The sequence below is a fragment of the Gracilinanus agilis genome, chromosome 3, assembly GCF_016433145.1.
Source record: "Gracilinanus agilis isolate LMUSP501 chromosome 3, AgileGrace, whole genome shotgun sequence".
NCBI classification, from domain to species: domain Eukaryota; kingdom Metazoa; phylum Chordata; class Mammalia; order Didelphimorphia; family Didelphidae; genus Gracilinanus; species Gracilinanus agilis.
This window is the reverse complement of record NC_058132.1, coordinates 654,521,696-654,539,213: the sequence shown is the minus strand read 5'-3', so window position 1 is coordinate 654,539,213 and position 17,518 is coordinate 654,521,696. Positions and strand designations below refer to the sequence as shown.

The following is a 17,518-nucleotide window of genomic DNA, read 5'->3' as shown; positions in this document are numbered from 1 at the left end:
AGAGAGAGGGGTGGGGGGAGGAAGAGGGGGAAGGGGGGAGACAGAGAGAGGAAGAGAGGGGGAAGAGAGAAGGAGGGAGGGAGGGAGAGGGAGAGAGAAAGAGAGGATGAGGATGTTGGTGGGTCCTCTGGAGAAACTTTCTTAGATCAGGACATGGGTAAGACTCACATAGGATGAGAAGGTTTGGCTGAATTGTGTTCATCATTGAAGGGAGTACACACACCAGGGAGATCCTTTCTCTTACTTCCATGGGACTCAGTTTCCTCATCTATTAAATTGAGGGAATAGGACTTGACAGCCTTCAGTTCTAGAACTGTGTGCCCCCAAAGTAGAAATTTTCCCATATAGATTTAGAAAGATGATAAGTATAACTTGCCGGGAGAAGTTATTTGCACCTTTTCCTGACCCTGAATCATGTATGTAGCTGATCTGGTTTTCCAAGGATAATCATGAGAGACCTGGTGTTTGCTTTTCTGTCAATACTAAAATGAGTCATGGAAGACTTTTCTGATTTTTCTTTCTCCTCCTGCTTTCCCCTTTCTCCAAGCACCCAGGCATTGGTTTGTTTCCTGTGTTTATTCTCTTCCACGTGTTCAGGGTCTCCTCCAGTGAGTGACAATGGCATGGAGGTGAATCTGGGTTCCTGAAGGCTGTGCTAGTAAAGGGTAAAAGCAAGCCCTGCTGAACTATAAAAGCTTTGGATGTGGGTCTGGGATTGGATTATGAAATATCACTTGTAAAGACCAATCTAGCTTAGTATAGAGAAACTCTCAGGCTGACCAGCAAAGAGCTGAAATCTTTAGCTACTACGACTTTAGGATGTCATAGAGATCTGCCCCTGTTTGTATTCTCTGTGTGGGAATGTGAATGAAAACATCTGCATCTTTACAAAAAATCAATGGGAAAGATCCTAAATGGTAGAACTCCCACTTGGGTCAACCCTTTATAGAAGCCGAGTCTCCAAACTGAAAAGGAATGAAGTGGCCCATCTACTTTCCAGCCTCCCTGGGAAGTCCTGTGACCCCCGATGTCTTTAGGCATCTGATGTCCAGCTTTCTGGTCACATTTTCTCAGATTTTCCAGCACCAACAAACAACTTAGAAGCTGTTTACAACAACAGTAAAGAATGCGTTCTCTTTGTTTAACTAGATCATTGACCCATTTGTTGAAGTGGAAATCATCGGATTGCCCGTGGATTGTTGCAAAGAGCAAACGCGTGTGGTAGATGACAATGGTAAGATGCTCAGCCTTTGTGACTGGGAAGCAAAGTGTCTCTAAATAGGAATAAACTTCAAGGGAAAATTGTTTCTGTTTGGAGGACCAGCCATTCTTAATGGTTAATTGCCAAATGCCACTTGTGTTTTAGTGGTAGAAATGTACTTAGCAAATGTTCTGCTCATTGGATGGCATATTTTGATCACTTTGGGAGCCTTGGCTCTTAAGAATTTTGCTGAGGGAGCAGCTAGGTAGCACAGAAAGTCAGACCCCGAGACAGAAGATCTTGGGTTCAAATCTGGCCTCAGACACTTCCTAGCTGCATGACCCTGGGCAAGTCACATGTATTTATTTTTAATTTGTTTTCCTATTTATCATCACCCACTCATCCATCCATCCATCCATCTATCATTTATGTATGTATCAATCATCTAGAGATATTGATTGATAAATATCAATCATTTATCTATCCATCCTTTTATCTATCATTAGTTTTCATCTATGTATCTTCTTTCTATCTATTCATCTAGTTATTAACCCTCCATTAGATTTTGATTCTATCCTATTCATCTCTCATTTATCTATATATCTCTTTTTCTTTCTATCCATTACTGATTATTCTAGGACAAAATCTGTGATTTCATTGGCATAAGAAATTCCTGGTGAGGAACTCTCTCCACCTTTACTGCCCCTGTTAGTCATAGAGGAGCTTCTTGAGGCATTGAGGCTTCAAGTGACTTGTCCAGGATAATGCAGCCAGAATAGGTCAAGCTCTACACCACATTGCCTCTTATCAATCAGTTTTAATAACCTCCCAAGATACTCATAGATTTGGGGTGAACCGAGAACCAAGAGTTTTTTTTTTGCTTGATTTTGCCATTTTGTTGGTTGCCATATGCAGAAAAAGAATTTGAGAACTCCAGAAGGTGGATTAAAGCGTGTCATGGATGGAAACCCCATTTTTAAAAGTAACACGTTTGCCTTCTTGTGTTCTTTCACAAGACAAAATCCCATTCCCCTCATTCCCCTCCTTTTTCAGCCTCAGGAGAATTGCTTGATAGATTTTTCACTAAGCCAAACAAAGGGATAATCATAGATTCAAGGAATCTCCTTTCCCCTTGCTCAGGGCTGTCATTCTAGTAACTTTTCAATTTACAACTTGGACGCCATTCCATTAGGTTGGTGATTAGTTGGAGATGGAAGGCAGGTGCCCAGATATATCTTGGAGGAGTTGAGACTAACTATTATTTATCTCCTGGTCAAACCACCGAGAGCTAACTTTTTTCCCTACAAAAACAAACAAACAAAATCAATGGATTTTCTTTGGACTTTCTAGTTTAGTTGCATTTAAATCAAGTCAGAAACTCTTCAGTGTTTCATGACTTCAGTGGGACCTCAATGACCACTTGCATATGCACTAATGGGGATCCCTTTGGTGTGTGGGTGATTTTGCTGAGGTCCCTTTCTACTTTTGGTGAATCTGTAAAATTTAGAGTCTAGCTCTTCACTCTAGAGAATATTACTGTAGATAGTTAAATCTTTTTAGTTCTGGAGTTTGCACTCTAAAATCAAAGGATTTATATAAAAAGCAAAGTCTTTTTGTTGTGGCTTTTGATTTTTAGAAATTTTAAAATTCATGTGGCTTTAAAGCATTGCAGCTCTACTTTCCTTTGTAGCGATATTTCTTGAATTCATTGTATCCTAAATAATGGTGATCATGAATGGACTCATTATTTGTTTTTAGTCTTTGTTTCTGACTATGAGCATTTTCCATGAGAGGTGTGAAGAATCTGGAAAATTGGTTTTTGAGATTTTTTTGAGGTGTCATTTCATATCTCTTTGGTCTCAGAGAGTGGCAAAAGTGTCAGGAGCACCAAGGCTACAGGGATTCATTAGCATTTCCCCTAAAAGTCTTCTGGGACTCTGGTCTGCTCAAGATAAGTCTTTATTTCACATCCTTTGTTTAGGCTTGAGTTCTAAACAATATCTATTTGTATAAGCTAATGCTATACATGAGCAGGGAACTAAGAGGATAATAGAGCATCCATTCTCTTGTAAGGGCTGGATAGGGGTTTGGACTTCCTTTAATCAGTGATTCCCAAAGTGGGCGCCATCGCCCCCTGGTGGGTGCTGCAGCAATCCAGGAGAGCGGTGATGGCCGCAGGTGCATTTATCTTTCCTATTAATTGCTATTAAAATTTTAAAAATTAATTTCCAGGGGGCTAAGTAATATTTTTTCTGGAAAGGGGGCGGGAGGCCAAAAAAGTTTGGGAACCACTGCTTTGGATGATTGAAGATTTCATTGGATTATTACTTTGTGAATAATTTCCATATTTATGACCTGATGTTTTTTGTCAATACACCTTCAGCCAAATACTTTGGCCTTCTGATGTTCTCATCTGTCTTGTGTTTCCCTAAGGATTTAACCCTGTCTGGGAAGAGACGCTGACATTTACTATACACATGCCAGATATAGCCTTGGTTCGCTTTCTTGTTTGGGATCACGATCCCATTGGAAGAGACTTCGTTGGACAAAGAACAGTGACTTTCAGTAGTCTTGTGCCTGGTCAGTATAGCCCTGCTTTGGGCATCTAAATGATTCATCCTAAATGATCACAAATGGAGTGGAGCCATGTTGACACAGTTTTCTGTACTTTTATCAGGCTACCGTCATGTCTACTTGGAAGGGCTGACAGAAGCATCCATATTTGTTCATATAACAATCAATGAAATTTATGGCAAGGTAGGTGTCAGTGGGAGACTTTGAAGTCTTTAGAGTTTTAGTACTAACTACCATTGCCCAAGCTACCGTTGTCATCCAAGATGATCTCCAGAACAGGTTCATGGGAATAACTAGTCAACAGACCTAAAATTCAATTCAGTTCCATTATATATTCATATATATTATATATATTCACACAAAGTGCCCGTTAATTTGAGACACTGGGCTAGGGTTACAAAGACAAAACAAGGTGCCCACCTTAAGGAACTTTCATTCTATTGGGAGAAAACTATGTGTGTCCATAAGTAAATATGAACTGTATACCATTATAGAAAATTATTTTAATGACCAGAAACATCAGGAAAAGACCTCATTTAGGAGATGGTGCCTGAGCTATGCTCTGAGGGAAGCTGAGGATTTGCAAGTTGAAGGTGAGAAGGAAAGGCATGACAGTCATGGGGGCCTATCTGACTAAAGCTCAGATGGAGCAAATGGAAAATTCCATGAGAAGTCCAGGATATTAGGTCTGATATTGTGATACCAGCTCGTGGACTATAGTAGGCCAGTGGCATACAAAAAGAGGGTACTATGATGCGGTGGAAGGAATAATGGACTAAGAAGAGGAAAGCATTGGTCTTAGCCCCTGTTTTTCTACTTCTTAGCCATAAAATCTATCAAGTATCTCTGAGAAACAGTTTATTCATCCATAAAGTAGAAACAAATTAGTCTATGTACCTTACAGAGTCATAATCAATTAAGATATTCTCTGTGAAAGTGCTTTGAAAACTATTGTGATATATACTTGTACATACTATTTATGGGACAAGGATTTTCAATTTCCTATGCTATTATTCAATAAAATTATTAAATATATATAATTTAATTTATTAAATATATATAAATAAAAATATTAAATATAGAGAGATTATGGCATTGTGAGGTTAAATGACAAGTGCTGAGAATTCCTTGGATGTGATCATTGGAAATTCAAGATTGCTGTAATGTCCTGATATTAGTAAGAATTGAATGATTTGGGAACGTGTTGAACAAGTGGTGCTTTGTGGCACTGGGCCAGGGATGTTTCCAAATAAAATTCTAATTGGGAAAAAAAGGTGACAAGCCAATGTTATACATGAGCAGGGAGCTGAGGGATGATATAGGGACCATTTTCTTGTCAATGGCTGGATAGGGGTCTGGATTTCCTTTAGATGATTGAAAATTTTGTTGGATTATTACCTTGTGAATAATTTCCATCATTTATGACCTGATGTTTATATCAGTGCATCTTCAGCCATATATTTTGATCTTCTGATGTTCTTTCAGTTTCCCATGTTCCATAAGTTAGTAACGTTATTACTGTGCCCAATGATGGAAAATCACCCTGTGCTCTAGAATGTAATATTTCACTAGGAAACGTGAAATGTGTATTTTCAATCGGGCCCTCATTATCTATTTGAACTGGCACTATAATTCATTCGTTTGAGTTTTCTTTCACCCCTTAAAAACTCAAACAAACATACATTCAGGATCCTGGAATTGTACAGCCCTCGACTGCTGAATCAATCCATTTCAGAGAGATCCTGTGCCAAGCTATTGCTTCTCTCTAATACGTAAATAAAGGAAGGGCTCGAAAGCCCTTTGGAGAATTTAAATGGAATGGAAGAATAAATGCCATGGATGATGATATTCATGTCTGCATAAACTTTCCCTCTTTGTACTTTGCAAGCTATTTTAAAAGGTTAGTTTATTGGGATCACTCCAAGGGAGAATAACACGAGGGCTGGAGTCTAGTATCTTTTCCCTGAACTACATTTGAATTCTAGGAAGGGTTTGATGAAATGAATTCTAGGGTGCAGCTTACTTCTGGTTTTGGCCACCTAATATTTATGGATAATAATAATATTTATTTAGGATAATAAATAATATTTATTTAGGAACGAGCATTTGTGGGTTGAGTTATTCATTGCAATTTTGGTCTTCTAAATAGTGGGTGTCTCCATCCCTGTTCAATGCCAGCATTTGCTTCAGTCTGTAGGAGATAATTGGGAAATCTGAAGCAAGGAGATTCTGGTGTAGGACCAGAGCTTCTTTTCTTTCTGCTCTTAGTTCTCTGAATAAACGACTGCTTTTCCCTTGTGTTGAAATAACATGAATGCTAAGTTTCATGAAAGTACTTGGTAGTAAAGCTCAGGATTTTCTAGAACTCTAGGTTTAGCCCTATGTTTGTGATAGCCCTTGGTCATGGATTGGGGGAAACAAAATAGAGATTCAATAACTAAAGCCTGAGTTACTTAAAAAAAAAGACAAGAAAGAATTTCGCACAGAATTTCCATCTCCTTTTCTAAGTGAATATGTGTATTTTGATGGATAATATCATGAATGTTATTAGAGCAATGCTGTGATTTGGGCGATGTGTCAGCGAGAAGGCATATTCGACAATGTGCGCCTGTCAAATTTCACATGAAAACTAAAATGAATGCGAAATGGCTCAATTACACAAAGTATTTAGGAGAAACACGTGCTCATAACAGATCTGTTTGAGTTCTTCTTGTCACACTTCCTGCGATTAATTAGCCAAAAAACATTTGTGTTTCTTTTTTTTTTCCCCTTTCAGTGGAGTCCTTTAATCCTCAACCCCAGTTACACTATATTGCATTTTCTAGGCGCTACCAAGGTAGTCTTTGTTAGCATGACGTGTGGCTCTCGCTTGCGGGGTGCAGCTTTGTGAATGATGTAAAAGCAGCCAGCATGAGCTAGCACATCACTTCATTCTATCCTCCTTCCCAACGGGGAGACATTGGGCTGTTGCTTTCAAAGGGCCCATTTCCCCAAGAGCCTCTTCAGGGCTTGGAAATGGGCTGCTCCTCTTGTGGCCACCATCTTTGCTGCGGCAGCTCCTGGGAGGGCATTGCTCTAGAAGCAGACGGCCGCCATCCCCGGGAGGAGCTGCTTACGTGTGCATGACTGTGTGCCAAGCTACTGTGGCTGACGCTTGTCTTCCTGTTCATGGGTGTGCTCCATTGCTCGTCGCGTTTCCTTTGCCTCCATCCTTGTAGGGGGCCGTCCCTCGATGGACAAGCTCTTGCCGTATGCCTTAAATATCTGGATTGTCTCCTTTATATCTGCAGAATAGACAACTCATCGGCCTCAGGGGCCTTTTCAATAAGAACCCCAAACACAATTCTTCAGAAAACAGCTCCCATTACGTCCGCAAGCGATCCATCGGGGATCGTATCCTGCGCCGGACGGCCAGTGCTCCGGCTAAGGGCCGAAAGAAAAGCAAAATGGGCTTCCAAGAAATGATGGAGATGAAGGATGGCGTGTCCGAGGTGACTGGCTCGAGGGAGAAAGATGGCGTCCTCCGCAGAACCACAAGGAGTTTACAAGCTCGCCCAGTTTCTATGCCAGTTGACAAAAGTCTTCTGGGGGGGTTGTCGCTCCCCACATCTGAACCAGCCAAAGAAACGGAAGGCAAAGAAAAAACATTTGGTAAGATTCTTGGAGAGTTTGGTTTGGGTTTTCACCAAGACTATATTTTGAAACTGTCTTTTTTTCTATTGGGTCGTAGATATTATTTAAGAATCCTAGTCATGTATGGTCAAAAGTAAAAGGCTTTTAAGTTCATGCTCTAGATTGGCGGTCCCCTAGATTTTTATGGGGAGAAGCTGATTTCTGTTTACCTAAAGCCCAGAGACCAATAGCAAAGCCCAAGATTGAGCTGGCAGAGACAGTGATCTGATAGGTCTAGAGAGAGCCTGAGTAGCCTGGGGATATTTAAAAAAAAAAAAGAAGAAAGAGCTGGAAGGCTAAAAAGAGAAGAACAGATAACTAGAGGCCCTTCTTAATTTTTTTTTTTGAAAATGGAGCAATGTCAATAATTGCCACTTTACTCTGGACCAAATTGAGTTGTGGAGAATCTCTGTTCTAGATAACCCTTACCTCCTCCTCTCTTTGGTGTCCCCAGAGAAATCAGACTTTAAAGTGATTTTCCAGGTATTTTTTTCCAGTATTTCTTTGGAAATGGGCAATTTGAAGCCTGATTCCTCAGAAACATCCTTTCCCCAAATGTTCAGTCTACTCTCAGTTATGTAGGTCACAATCTTCTGTATTGATTTTAGATATGAGTCATTTTAAGGAGAAATGGGAATCCTTAAAAGACTTTTCTGAAGTTAAAATATTTTAACTATAACACATATTTAAAAAATTTTTTTAAGACATGCTTTGTTAACAGATATGACTGCCCCCCAAAAGACTTGATTTTTAAATAAATGAACATAGAGTTTGATCTGGATTTTTTTGGAGAGAAGACCATGGAAACATGAGCTCTGGATTAGTTTTTAAGCTTAATGTTGTTAATGCTTTTCTCCGGATCAGGAACCTTTTTCATAGAAAGTCTTTTCATTCTCTTCTTAAAATGATGTTATGAATCTCAGGCTTCCTGGAGCATCCAGTGATGAAGCCTTTGGAAGACTTTTCACTTTAAATTATTGCTGGGTGACATGTTTGATTTTTTTCTTCATTTTGGGAGACAGTTTAGCTGCAGATGAAAACTTGTAATGGTATTTGGCTTCTTAAATGTCATCCTCCTTCTGTTTGTTATCAGAAAGCACTTTTATGAGCAAAAAAAGAGAGAATCGACAGTCATGTCCTATTTATCACCCATTTTTTATCATGATTCTCAAAATATTAAAAATGTTTGGAGCTTTTAGGAAAGATTTCAATCAATCAGTTGTTATTGAGTTTCTCCTGCGTGCATAAGTCTATGCTAGAGAAACTGTAGGGGCTTAAAATGATAGAAAGGAGAGACATGACTTCATATTTTCTTCTGCAGTCCTGATTTCTAGACATTATTAAAAATGCAATTCCAAGTGTGATTTATGCATTTTTTTTAATTTTAATTTTTAAACCCCTCACCTTCCATCTCAGATTCAATACTATGTATTGGTTCTAAGGCAGAAGAGCGGTAAGGGCTAGGCAATGGGGGTTAAGTGACTTGCCCAGGGTCACCCAGTTAGGAAATGTCTGAGCTTAGCTATGAACCCAGGACCTCCCATCTCTGAGTATGCATGGCTCTCAATCCACTGAGATACCCAACTGCCCCCTGATTTATGTATTCTTAAATACACAAGAAACAATATTCCTTAAAATGAAAGTAGCAACAAAAGTTTTAGCAAGTAAGGAAGAAAACCATTTCTCCTCTGTTTACATTGTGTATGTGTGTGTGCTTTAATGCAGAAATGTATAAATGAATTTGTGAGATCCGCCCATGCCAATTTTCCAAAGTATCAGTTGCCTTTCCAGGAAAAGATGCCCTTTTTAACTAAGTGCTAATAATATGTGTGGTGTTTAGCTAATCAATGTATATCTTTGAGATCTTCTAAAAGCATCTTGTGTCTGCAGCTGTAATGACGTGTTGTTTAACAGAGCTGTCTTGTTCTGTTTTTATCACCATGCCTCTGTGTAGTACAATCTGAATAGGAAGCAGCCGAAGGTAATCCTCAATGTGCAAGTATGGTACCTCATTGACATCGATTTACAACAGCATTATTACATCATGTGTTGATGTAATACTCACGAAATGCCAAGTTACAAGGCTGTGCTTGCCAGTCCAGCTTCACCATCTATCCATTACATAGATATTTTGTACTAAACTCGCACAGTCCCATGAGTAAACAGTCACAGTTTTAACTAATTTTACATTCTCCATTTGTCTGTCTAAAGACAAAAAAAAATGATTGATGTTTGGAGGCAGGATGGGAAATAACTCAGGTGACTAATTTTTTGTTTGTTTCATTTAGCAGAAAATAAGGCCAATGCAGAAAGTGGGAAAACTCATGCAAAAGAACAAAGCTTGATAAATCTTGATAAAAAGCTGTCTTCGCCCTCTTCAACTCTCCATAAAAATGGCAGCCAGGTGGATGCTGTTGTCTCTCTTGTTGATCATGCACTGCCCCTAGAGGAAGAGTCAGGAGCCCCCATCCATCGTGGTGGGAATGCCCAATCGGACGTGCCCAAAGACTGTCAGAAAAGTCTGTCTCCCAAACACCTCGTCTCCCCAAGACAGCCCACGAGTATTAGACCTGCTATAAGTGATATAGGAACAAAGGAAAATGGAAATATCTTTCTTTCAGAAACAAATCGAACATTGTCGGGCAATGCCCCTTCTCAGAGTGACCTGGAGATGCCAAATGTTAAGGATGCTGCTCCAATGGCAGGCAGCGTTGTGACGTCCTTTTCAATGATGGACATTTCTGCTGTTTGCTCTAATGGGCAGGACTTGCATTCCACTGCAATTATGCAGGACAGTGAAATTTCGCAGCTTATCGACAATATTACGTTAACAAACGAGAGTGAACTAGGCAGCTCAATCTCGGCACTGATTAGCCAGTTTGATGCCACCAAGGATCAAATAAACCTCAGAGCTATTTCTAGACTTCCAGATATCAGTGGTCAGACTCATGGTATGATGTCAGGACATCCTTCCTTGCTCACTTTTGATTCAAAAACAGCCCTCAAAAATAACTTTTCTAAGTCAAAACCTGCGTGGTCGTCTCGGTACTCATCCCCTGAGACAACCGTCTGCTCTAGTCCTGAGACAACAGAATATTCCACATATACCATCATTCACGAGGCAGCTCTCACTCCAGTCCCTGGGTCCAAATTCGTGGATGAACGTAATGGGAAGACCAACTTCCTGGCCTCAGAAGGTGGCGTTGCTCAGCCATCCCCATTATCCAAAAGTCCCCAAAAGAATTATGGAAAGGATTGGGAAAATGACGCAACTTTTGGCGTGTCCACTTCCGATGATTTGACCCTGGACGGTATAATCGATCATGCTCTTTGTCAAAATTCTGGAGAGAGTAGTCTAGAAGAAATTGGTGAAGACTCACAAGATCTCTTGGTAACAACTCATGAGTTTAAGAGGGAGGATCTGAGTCAACTTGCTTCCCCTTTGAAACTAAAACATTGCCAGGAGACGGACTCACCCTGTCCAAAAATCTCTGGAAATGGCTTCTTCCAACCGTCTGCCCTTGAACTTTCCAACCATATTCAAATGCTAAAAACCCGGAGTATTTCTTGTCCAGCTTATCAGAGCGCCGGCTTTGGGTGTAATAATTATTTCCAGTGTCCAGAGGCCCCAAACAATGCGACTTGTCTCCCCCAGGGATCCGATTCTCAAGGTCTACAGCAATCAGCCTGTCCTTTGCAAGCCCGAAAACAGCCTAGCCCTTGCAAATCCAAAAGCCTGGGAGACTTGACTTCAGAGGACATCTCTTGCAATTTTGAAAGCAAGTACCAGTGCATCAGTAGGAGCTTCATTACGGCAGGTCTGCGAGACAAGAAGAGTGTGCCCTTCGGAGCCAAGGGGATGGAGCCTGTGGACACTCTGACGGAACAGCTCCGAAAACTTGTGTCCTTGGACCAGGAAGACTGCGGGCAAGTGCTGGGGCCACGGCCAGAGGACAGGGAGTACCCCAAGGCGCTGGTCAGGAAGCTGTCCTCCCGAAGCCAGAGTCGTGTGCGAAACATTGCCAGCCGTGCCAAGGAAAGGCAAGAAGCGGGCAAGCAGAGGTCTTCCCCCTCCGGCAGCGGTGGAGGCATAGTCTTGAGAGCCAAGTCTTCTGCCCCTGCACAGGTGGTGAACAGACACTCCACTGGCTCTTACATAGCAGGGTATTTGAATAATCTCAAAAGTCGGGGCCTCGAAGGCCGTGGTATTCCGGAGGGGGCTTGCACTTCTCTTTTCAACGGCTACATCGACCAGTTTTGTATGGACGATTCAGTCCTCCAGACTGAACCAAGCAGTGAGGACAAACCAGAAATTTATTTCCTCCTGAGACTCTAAAGGTACCGTCGGACTAGTTTTCCCCTAGAGCTCCAGGTTTCGCTTCTCTTTCTGTCGGGCAGTCCTTGGCTCCGGAATGGCTATTTTTTTGAGCCAGGGAGTACTGGTCTCCCTTTGATGGAATGTGGTCCTCCTGTGGACAATTATGTAAATAGATGCTGTGTTGTTTTCCCAAGGTTGCCTGAGTCTTTCTTCAGTGTCGTAAAATGTTTCAGTCTTGGAATAAATGCATGCCTGCCATCGCTGTGAAGGTTCTCCATCGGCCCGATTCATAACCCGTGTACATTCGAAACTAAGTGCTTCTGTCCCGCTGTGCACGCCTTCAGAATCCAGCAGCAAATATAACGCGTTGTCTGCTTCCCCAACCCCCAAATTGTGGAGAAGCTAAAGCAAGAGTCTGGGAAAAAAATAGTCTATTGACTTTCTTTTTTAAAAGGCATTTTCATCTCCTAATTTGACTTCATTTTTCATGTTGGTTCAAGGATGCCTCTTTTGATTTCTGATTGCAATTTAGTCATTCAGACAAGGAAGCAAAACCAAACACCTTCTCCTGCCTGGTTAGTTTTTACTCGCCCTAATTCAGGTGGGAGACTTCCTTCAAACCAAGAACTGGCTTTCGTCTCTTCTTTTCTCTTTCTTTTTCTCTCTGTTTTTGGAGTAGGAGTGAGGGGACAAAAAGCGAAAGAAGGTATTTTGTACATAAGGATAGGAAAATATTTGTTTTACATAAATTTTGTTACATATTTTTGCTACTGGCTTTGTATGTGACTTGAATTCTATTGTGAAGATATCTGCTGTACTTTGTCATTTTCAGACTAATGGGTTGACTGGAAGTTCTAACTTTATAGAGAAAAAGGGGGAATTTGAATTATACTGTAGGAGGAATAATAGTAATAATGATAAAAGAGCATAAAAACTTCCCAACATACCAGAAAAAAAATATTTTCTCAATAATATTAAAGGCCAAATGAACTGGTCATTAGAAATAATTTCCCATTAGGGATCTGGAACAAACTTGGCTATATTTTTAATACCAATCTGCTTTGCTTTCACTGTGAACACATTTCTGATTGTACGTTTGAGATACCTCCTTTTTTTTTTTGAAACGTGAAATACAGTGATATTCACAGAATTCATGAAAACATAATTAAAAGATTTTTAAGCACTTGTATGAATTTGTTGAAATGGAAACAAATATAATTCTTGTTGAACTGGATGAGTGTTGATATTTTCTCTTTCATTCATTCATCGTCTTGGGAAAATCCTTACTTGGGGGAAATAGTTTTAATGTCATTGTAGGGACTCTAGGAAGGCTTTAGAAACTTCCCAGCCCCAACATTCTAAGGTCCTATGAAGAAGACGGCATTTCTGGAAGTCGCAATAGGGTCTGGACCTGTGGTTCCACTGATGTCGAGAACTCCCGGATGAGGAAACTCTCTGCAGGTTAGTCTTAGAGATTTGCTGACAGAATTGAGAGGGTAAGTGACTTCTCAGGGTCATGTGGCCAGTACGTATCCGAAGTGGGACTTTTTTTAGTAAGAAGTATTTTTTTTTAAACCCTTGTACTTCGGTGTATTGTCTCATAGGTGGAAGAGTGGTAAAGGTGGGCAATGGGGGTCAAGTGACTTGCCCAGGGTCACACAGCTGGGAAGTGGCTGAGGCCGGGTTTGAACCCAGGACCTCCTGTCTCTAGGCCTGACTCTCACTCCACTGAGCTACCCAGCTGCCCCATAAGAAGTATTTTTACTCCATCTCTGAGGAGACATTCACTTGATGCCTCTTCCATTGCGGAGGTGAGATGCTGGTTGCCTGAAGTTTCGGCCACATCATGTTTAAGTTCTGGAAGATCTTTTTGATGGGAAAAGTTGCTTGTTGACCAACCACGCCATTTTTGTAGTTATTATTACTCAGTCCTTTCAGTTGTGTGTACTCTTTGTGTCCCTACTTGGGGTTTCCTTGGCAAGGATACTGGAGTGGTTTGCCATTTCCTTCTCCATACCATGCCCCAGCCCTGGGAAAAATTGGGCCTCCTGATGTCAAATAATCTCTTGATGACCAATCTGATCCAACTGGATGAGAGCAAGGAAAACAGACTTTTTTAAAAAATGGTTTTCACTTGGAAAATTTTTCAGAGCTGTCAAAGTAGAAATAGGCAATGACAGGGCACTCACTCCCCCTTCTCCCTTTCAACCCTTGAGACTTTGCCTGTGTTTAAAAACATTAAATTGTAGCAAAGCAGGAAATAATGAATAGTTTATTCCTTTCCACTGAAGAGGAGTGAAGACTGTTGGGCATTTTTCTAATTATTTTGTCTAGATACCACATCTTTCTCTTGGCTAATGTAGGTAATAGATTTAGAGCTTTGAAGAGACTTGAGAGGTCATCTCATCCCATAACTTCATTTGACAGATGCGGAAACTAAGACCCAAGAAGGTAAGTGATCTGCCCAGGGTCACATAGGTGTGTGCCAGGACAATTACATTTATTTTCTGTTCTCAAAAAAATCAGAGTAAACCAGTTGCTCACTCAATGAAGCCTCATGTTTATTTCCTCACTAGCGAGGGAGGCAGTGTAGTAGAGGGGTTGGAGCATTAGACTTCAAGGCAGACATCTTTGGGCTAGTTCCTTCACTCTGGCCTCAACTTACTCATTTGTAAAATGAGGGCATCAGACGACGTGGGCTCCCAAGGTCTTTTCTGTCTCAGCATCTACCTCAACCTACTGTAAAGCCTTGGCTCATTCCCCCTCACACACAACCAGTGACATGATCAACCTTTGGCGAGCTGCGGAATTCCCTCGCCTCATTTTGCTCATCTATTTGATGGGTTCATCATCATTTGATGGAATCTACAGGGCGGTTGAGTCAAGTGGTATGGAAATCTGAGCTGCCCTTTTGGAACAGAGCGGAATTTAGCTCCGTCTTAGAACTAGCTCTAGGTCCCCAGCAATTATTGGTCCCTAGGTCTGGAGGTGGCAGGGACTGCATCAGACATTCCATTCAACTCCGTCTTTTTAAAAATAAGAAATGTAGGCTGGGGAGAAGGGAAGCACCATCAGGTAGTTAGTACTCAGGGCGATTCTGGGGCTCCCTCCTTTTTCCATCCTCCTGCCCTATCTCGCCATGAAAATGCCCTGGACTTTGTGAAGTTGAAACTTGAAAGCAGAAAATATGATAGGCATGTGGACTTGGGGCTTCTTCCTCTCAAAGCCTCAGACCTTCAGGGATACAATTAGCCCAGGCTTGCCTTCTGTCCTCAGGGATATCTCCAGATCCTCACTGCAGGGTGGAGGTGACCTGGGTTTTTTAAGGGCATTTCAATGGGGCGCCATATTGGAAAACCTTCATACGTGGTCTGGGGCATAGATTTAGAGCTGAGAGGAACCTTGGAGGTTAAACCTGGCATTCAATGAGCAGCCTAGCTCAGTTTCATGAGGGAGGAAGGGAACCAGCATTTATGAAACACCTACTACATCGCTGGCACTGTGCTGAGCACTTTATAAGTATCCCCTTTGATTTTTAACAACAATCCTGGGCGGTAGGTGCCTTTACAATCCCTGTTTATAGTTTAGGAAACTGAGGCTAAGTGACATGGCCAGGGTCACACAGGAATGCATTCTTTAGGGGCAGGAGCCCACGTTTGTGCTAGCCATTCAATGTCCCAAAAGTTGTAGTACAGTTTTAGTTTTTTAATAGAGCACACGCACACATACCGTATTGTGAGGGAATGGAAGATGTTTCCTTTCCTGAGACCTAGAATTCAACTTGGGAAGCATTTATTAAACTACTCCTGTTTGCCAAGCCACAGCAGGGGCTCCCGAGTCAGGAAGGAAACATCCAGTCTTCAGTGGATCAGGGTAGTAGGGAGGCAAGATGTGACGTAGATACATGCCAGTAAATATAAGACAATCAAAGGAATTTCTGTAGGGCAGAGGAGAGGAGGTTGGACAGAGGAGAAGGAGGGTTGAGAATCAGGACAGGAAAGACCTCTTGTGGCTGGACAAAGGTAGGTAATGGAATATCAGCAACAGAGAACATGGAGGGGCTCAACCACAGAGAGCATGAAGGGAAATAGTGACTACTCATTTTAGAAAGATAGATTAGAGCCAGTTGTGAGGGACTTGATATATTTTATCTTCAAGGTAACTGGGATCTACAGAAGCTTTTTGAGCAGAGGAGTAGCAGTGAGAATTGTGCTTCGGAAATATCAGTTTGGCTTGGAAAGAATGACAAAAAGTGGGACTGGATTTGGGGAGACCAATTAGGAAGCTATGGTAATAGTCCAAGCAGGAAGGAAGGAAAGGAAATATTTATTAAATGGTTAGTATGGGCCAGCAGGCCCTGCTCAGGGATTTTCACATATTATTTGAGGAGGTGGTCAGGACCCTAACTCAGGTGGGGGCTGCATGACATGCCAGAAATATTAGCTGACATACTGGGGTGGGGAGAGATGAGGCATATCCATCATCTGGCTTATTTTTAGATAGTGAAAAATGAGATAGGGTCTGTAGCGTGAAGAATTTAGGGTCATAAATAATTCAGATAACCAAGACCCTGGAGGGACTATAAAAGGAAATCCCAAGGCAAATGAAAAGATCTAATCTGCATACCAAATTACTAAATGTGGGTGCCATAAGACCCCAGATTTATTGAGGAGAAAGCCAAGTATGTTGATGGGTTTGATCTAACCATATGGCAAATTTCAGGATCAAGCACTGCCATAAATCAGGAGTTCTGATCTTCCAGGCTGAGTTTGAGCTGGCCAACCATATCATTTCTCAAAAATGTGAAATGTCTTTTATGGGACTCATTTTCTGATGTCTCACCAAGATAATACTGGGTTGAATTAATTATCCAAAGGAAACTAGATGCTCTTTCATAAAACACTTGTCTTAGAAAAGTTCTCAGATATAGAATACAAAAGATATCATGGCAGAGTGAAAAGGACACTAGGCTCAAATCTCATCTCTGACAGTACCCATGGGTTCTTGGCTAAAGCATCAGACCTTTTGTTATATTCATAATCTGGGAAGTGATGGATGCCACCTTGAATGACAGGGAAGGTAGTTGGAAGACACGGAATGTTCCCAGGTGCCATAAGCCAGGGGCAAATGTTGGTTGGCCCCACAGTATAAATACCCCTGACAGCCACTTGGAAAAGAGGTCTCTCTGGGCTCTGGAGATCTATAGACAGGAGTATCTGGACTGGGAAATCTCTGAGTAGGTGGTGAAGGGAGGCAGGGAGGTCTATGAAGAAGAGAGTAGGAATAGATCTGAATATTTCCTGAAAGAGTGTCAGTGTTAGTGCATCACCAAACACTGGTAATGAGAAAGCCGAGAGAATAAGATCAACACAGCTGCACCAATAGCCAATTCCCTATTCTCTGGCTTGGCTATGGTCAGGCTGGGCCAGAGGTAGTGGAGAGAGTAAAGCTCCAATTTCCACCTGATTAATAGCCTCCAGTCTTGATTGTCAAATAGTTATAGATAATAGGTTGATAGGGTCTCCAATCCCCAATCCACGTCCTGTTTATCTTTTCACTGATTTTAGATAGAGTTCATCAAGTACCTTCCTGAGTGGTCTTCATCTCAAGGACCCTTGGGAGGGAGGCAAACCGCAGTCAGATACTGTATGTATCTGTAATCCAAGGCAAATCAAAAGCCCTATATTAATCTATCCAACCCCAGGTTAGACCTGGAAAGGTTATCCATCTATCTAACCTCTCAAGGGTCCTCC

At 41.5% G+C, this 17,518-nt stretch overlaps 1 protein-coding gene across 1 annotated transcript in view; it reads left to right on the top strand.

Annotated features, from left to right (window-relative positions):
- PLCH1 (phospholipase C eta 1) overlaps positions 1–11,783 on the top strand; it is a 203,775-nt gene extending 191,992 nt beyond the window's left edge. Inside the window, exons 12-18 of the mRNA XM_044669528.1 lie at positions 548–629; positions 1,150–1,234; positions 3,635–3,781; positions 3,879–3,958; positions 6,552–6,611; positions 7,066–7,426; positions 9,736–11,783. Coding sequence (XP_044525463.1) covers positions 548–629; positions 1,150–1,234; positions 3,635–3,781; positions 3,879–3,958; positions 6,552–6,611; positions 7,066–7,426; positions 9,736–11,783 — 2,863 coding nt within the window. The remainder of the gene's footprint in view (positions 1–547; positions 630–1,149; positions 1,235–3,634; positions 3,782–3,878; positions 3,959–6,551; positions 6,612–7,065; positions 7,427–9,735) is intronic.
- The last annotated feature ends 5,735 nt before the right edge of the window (positions 11,784–17,518 follow it).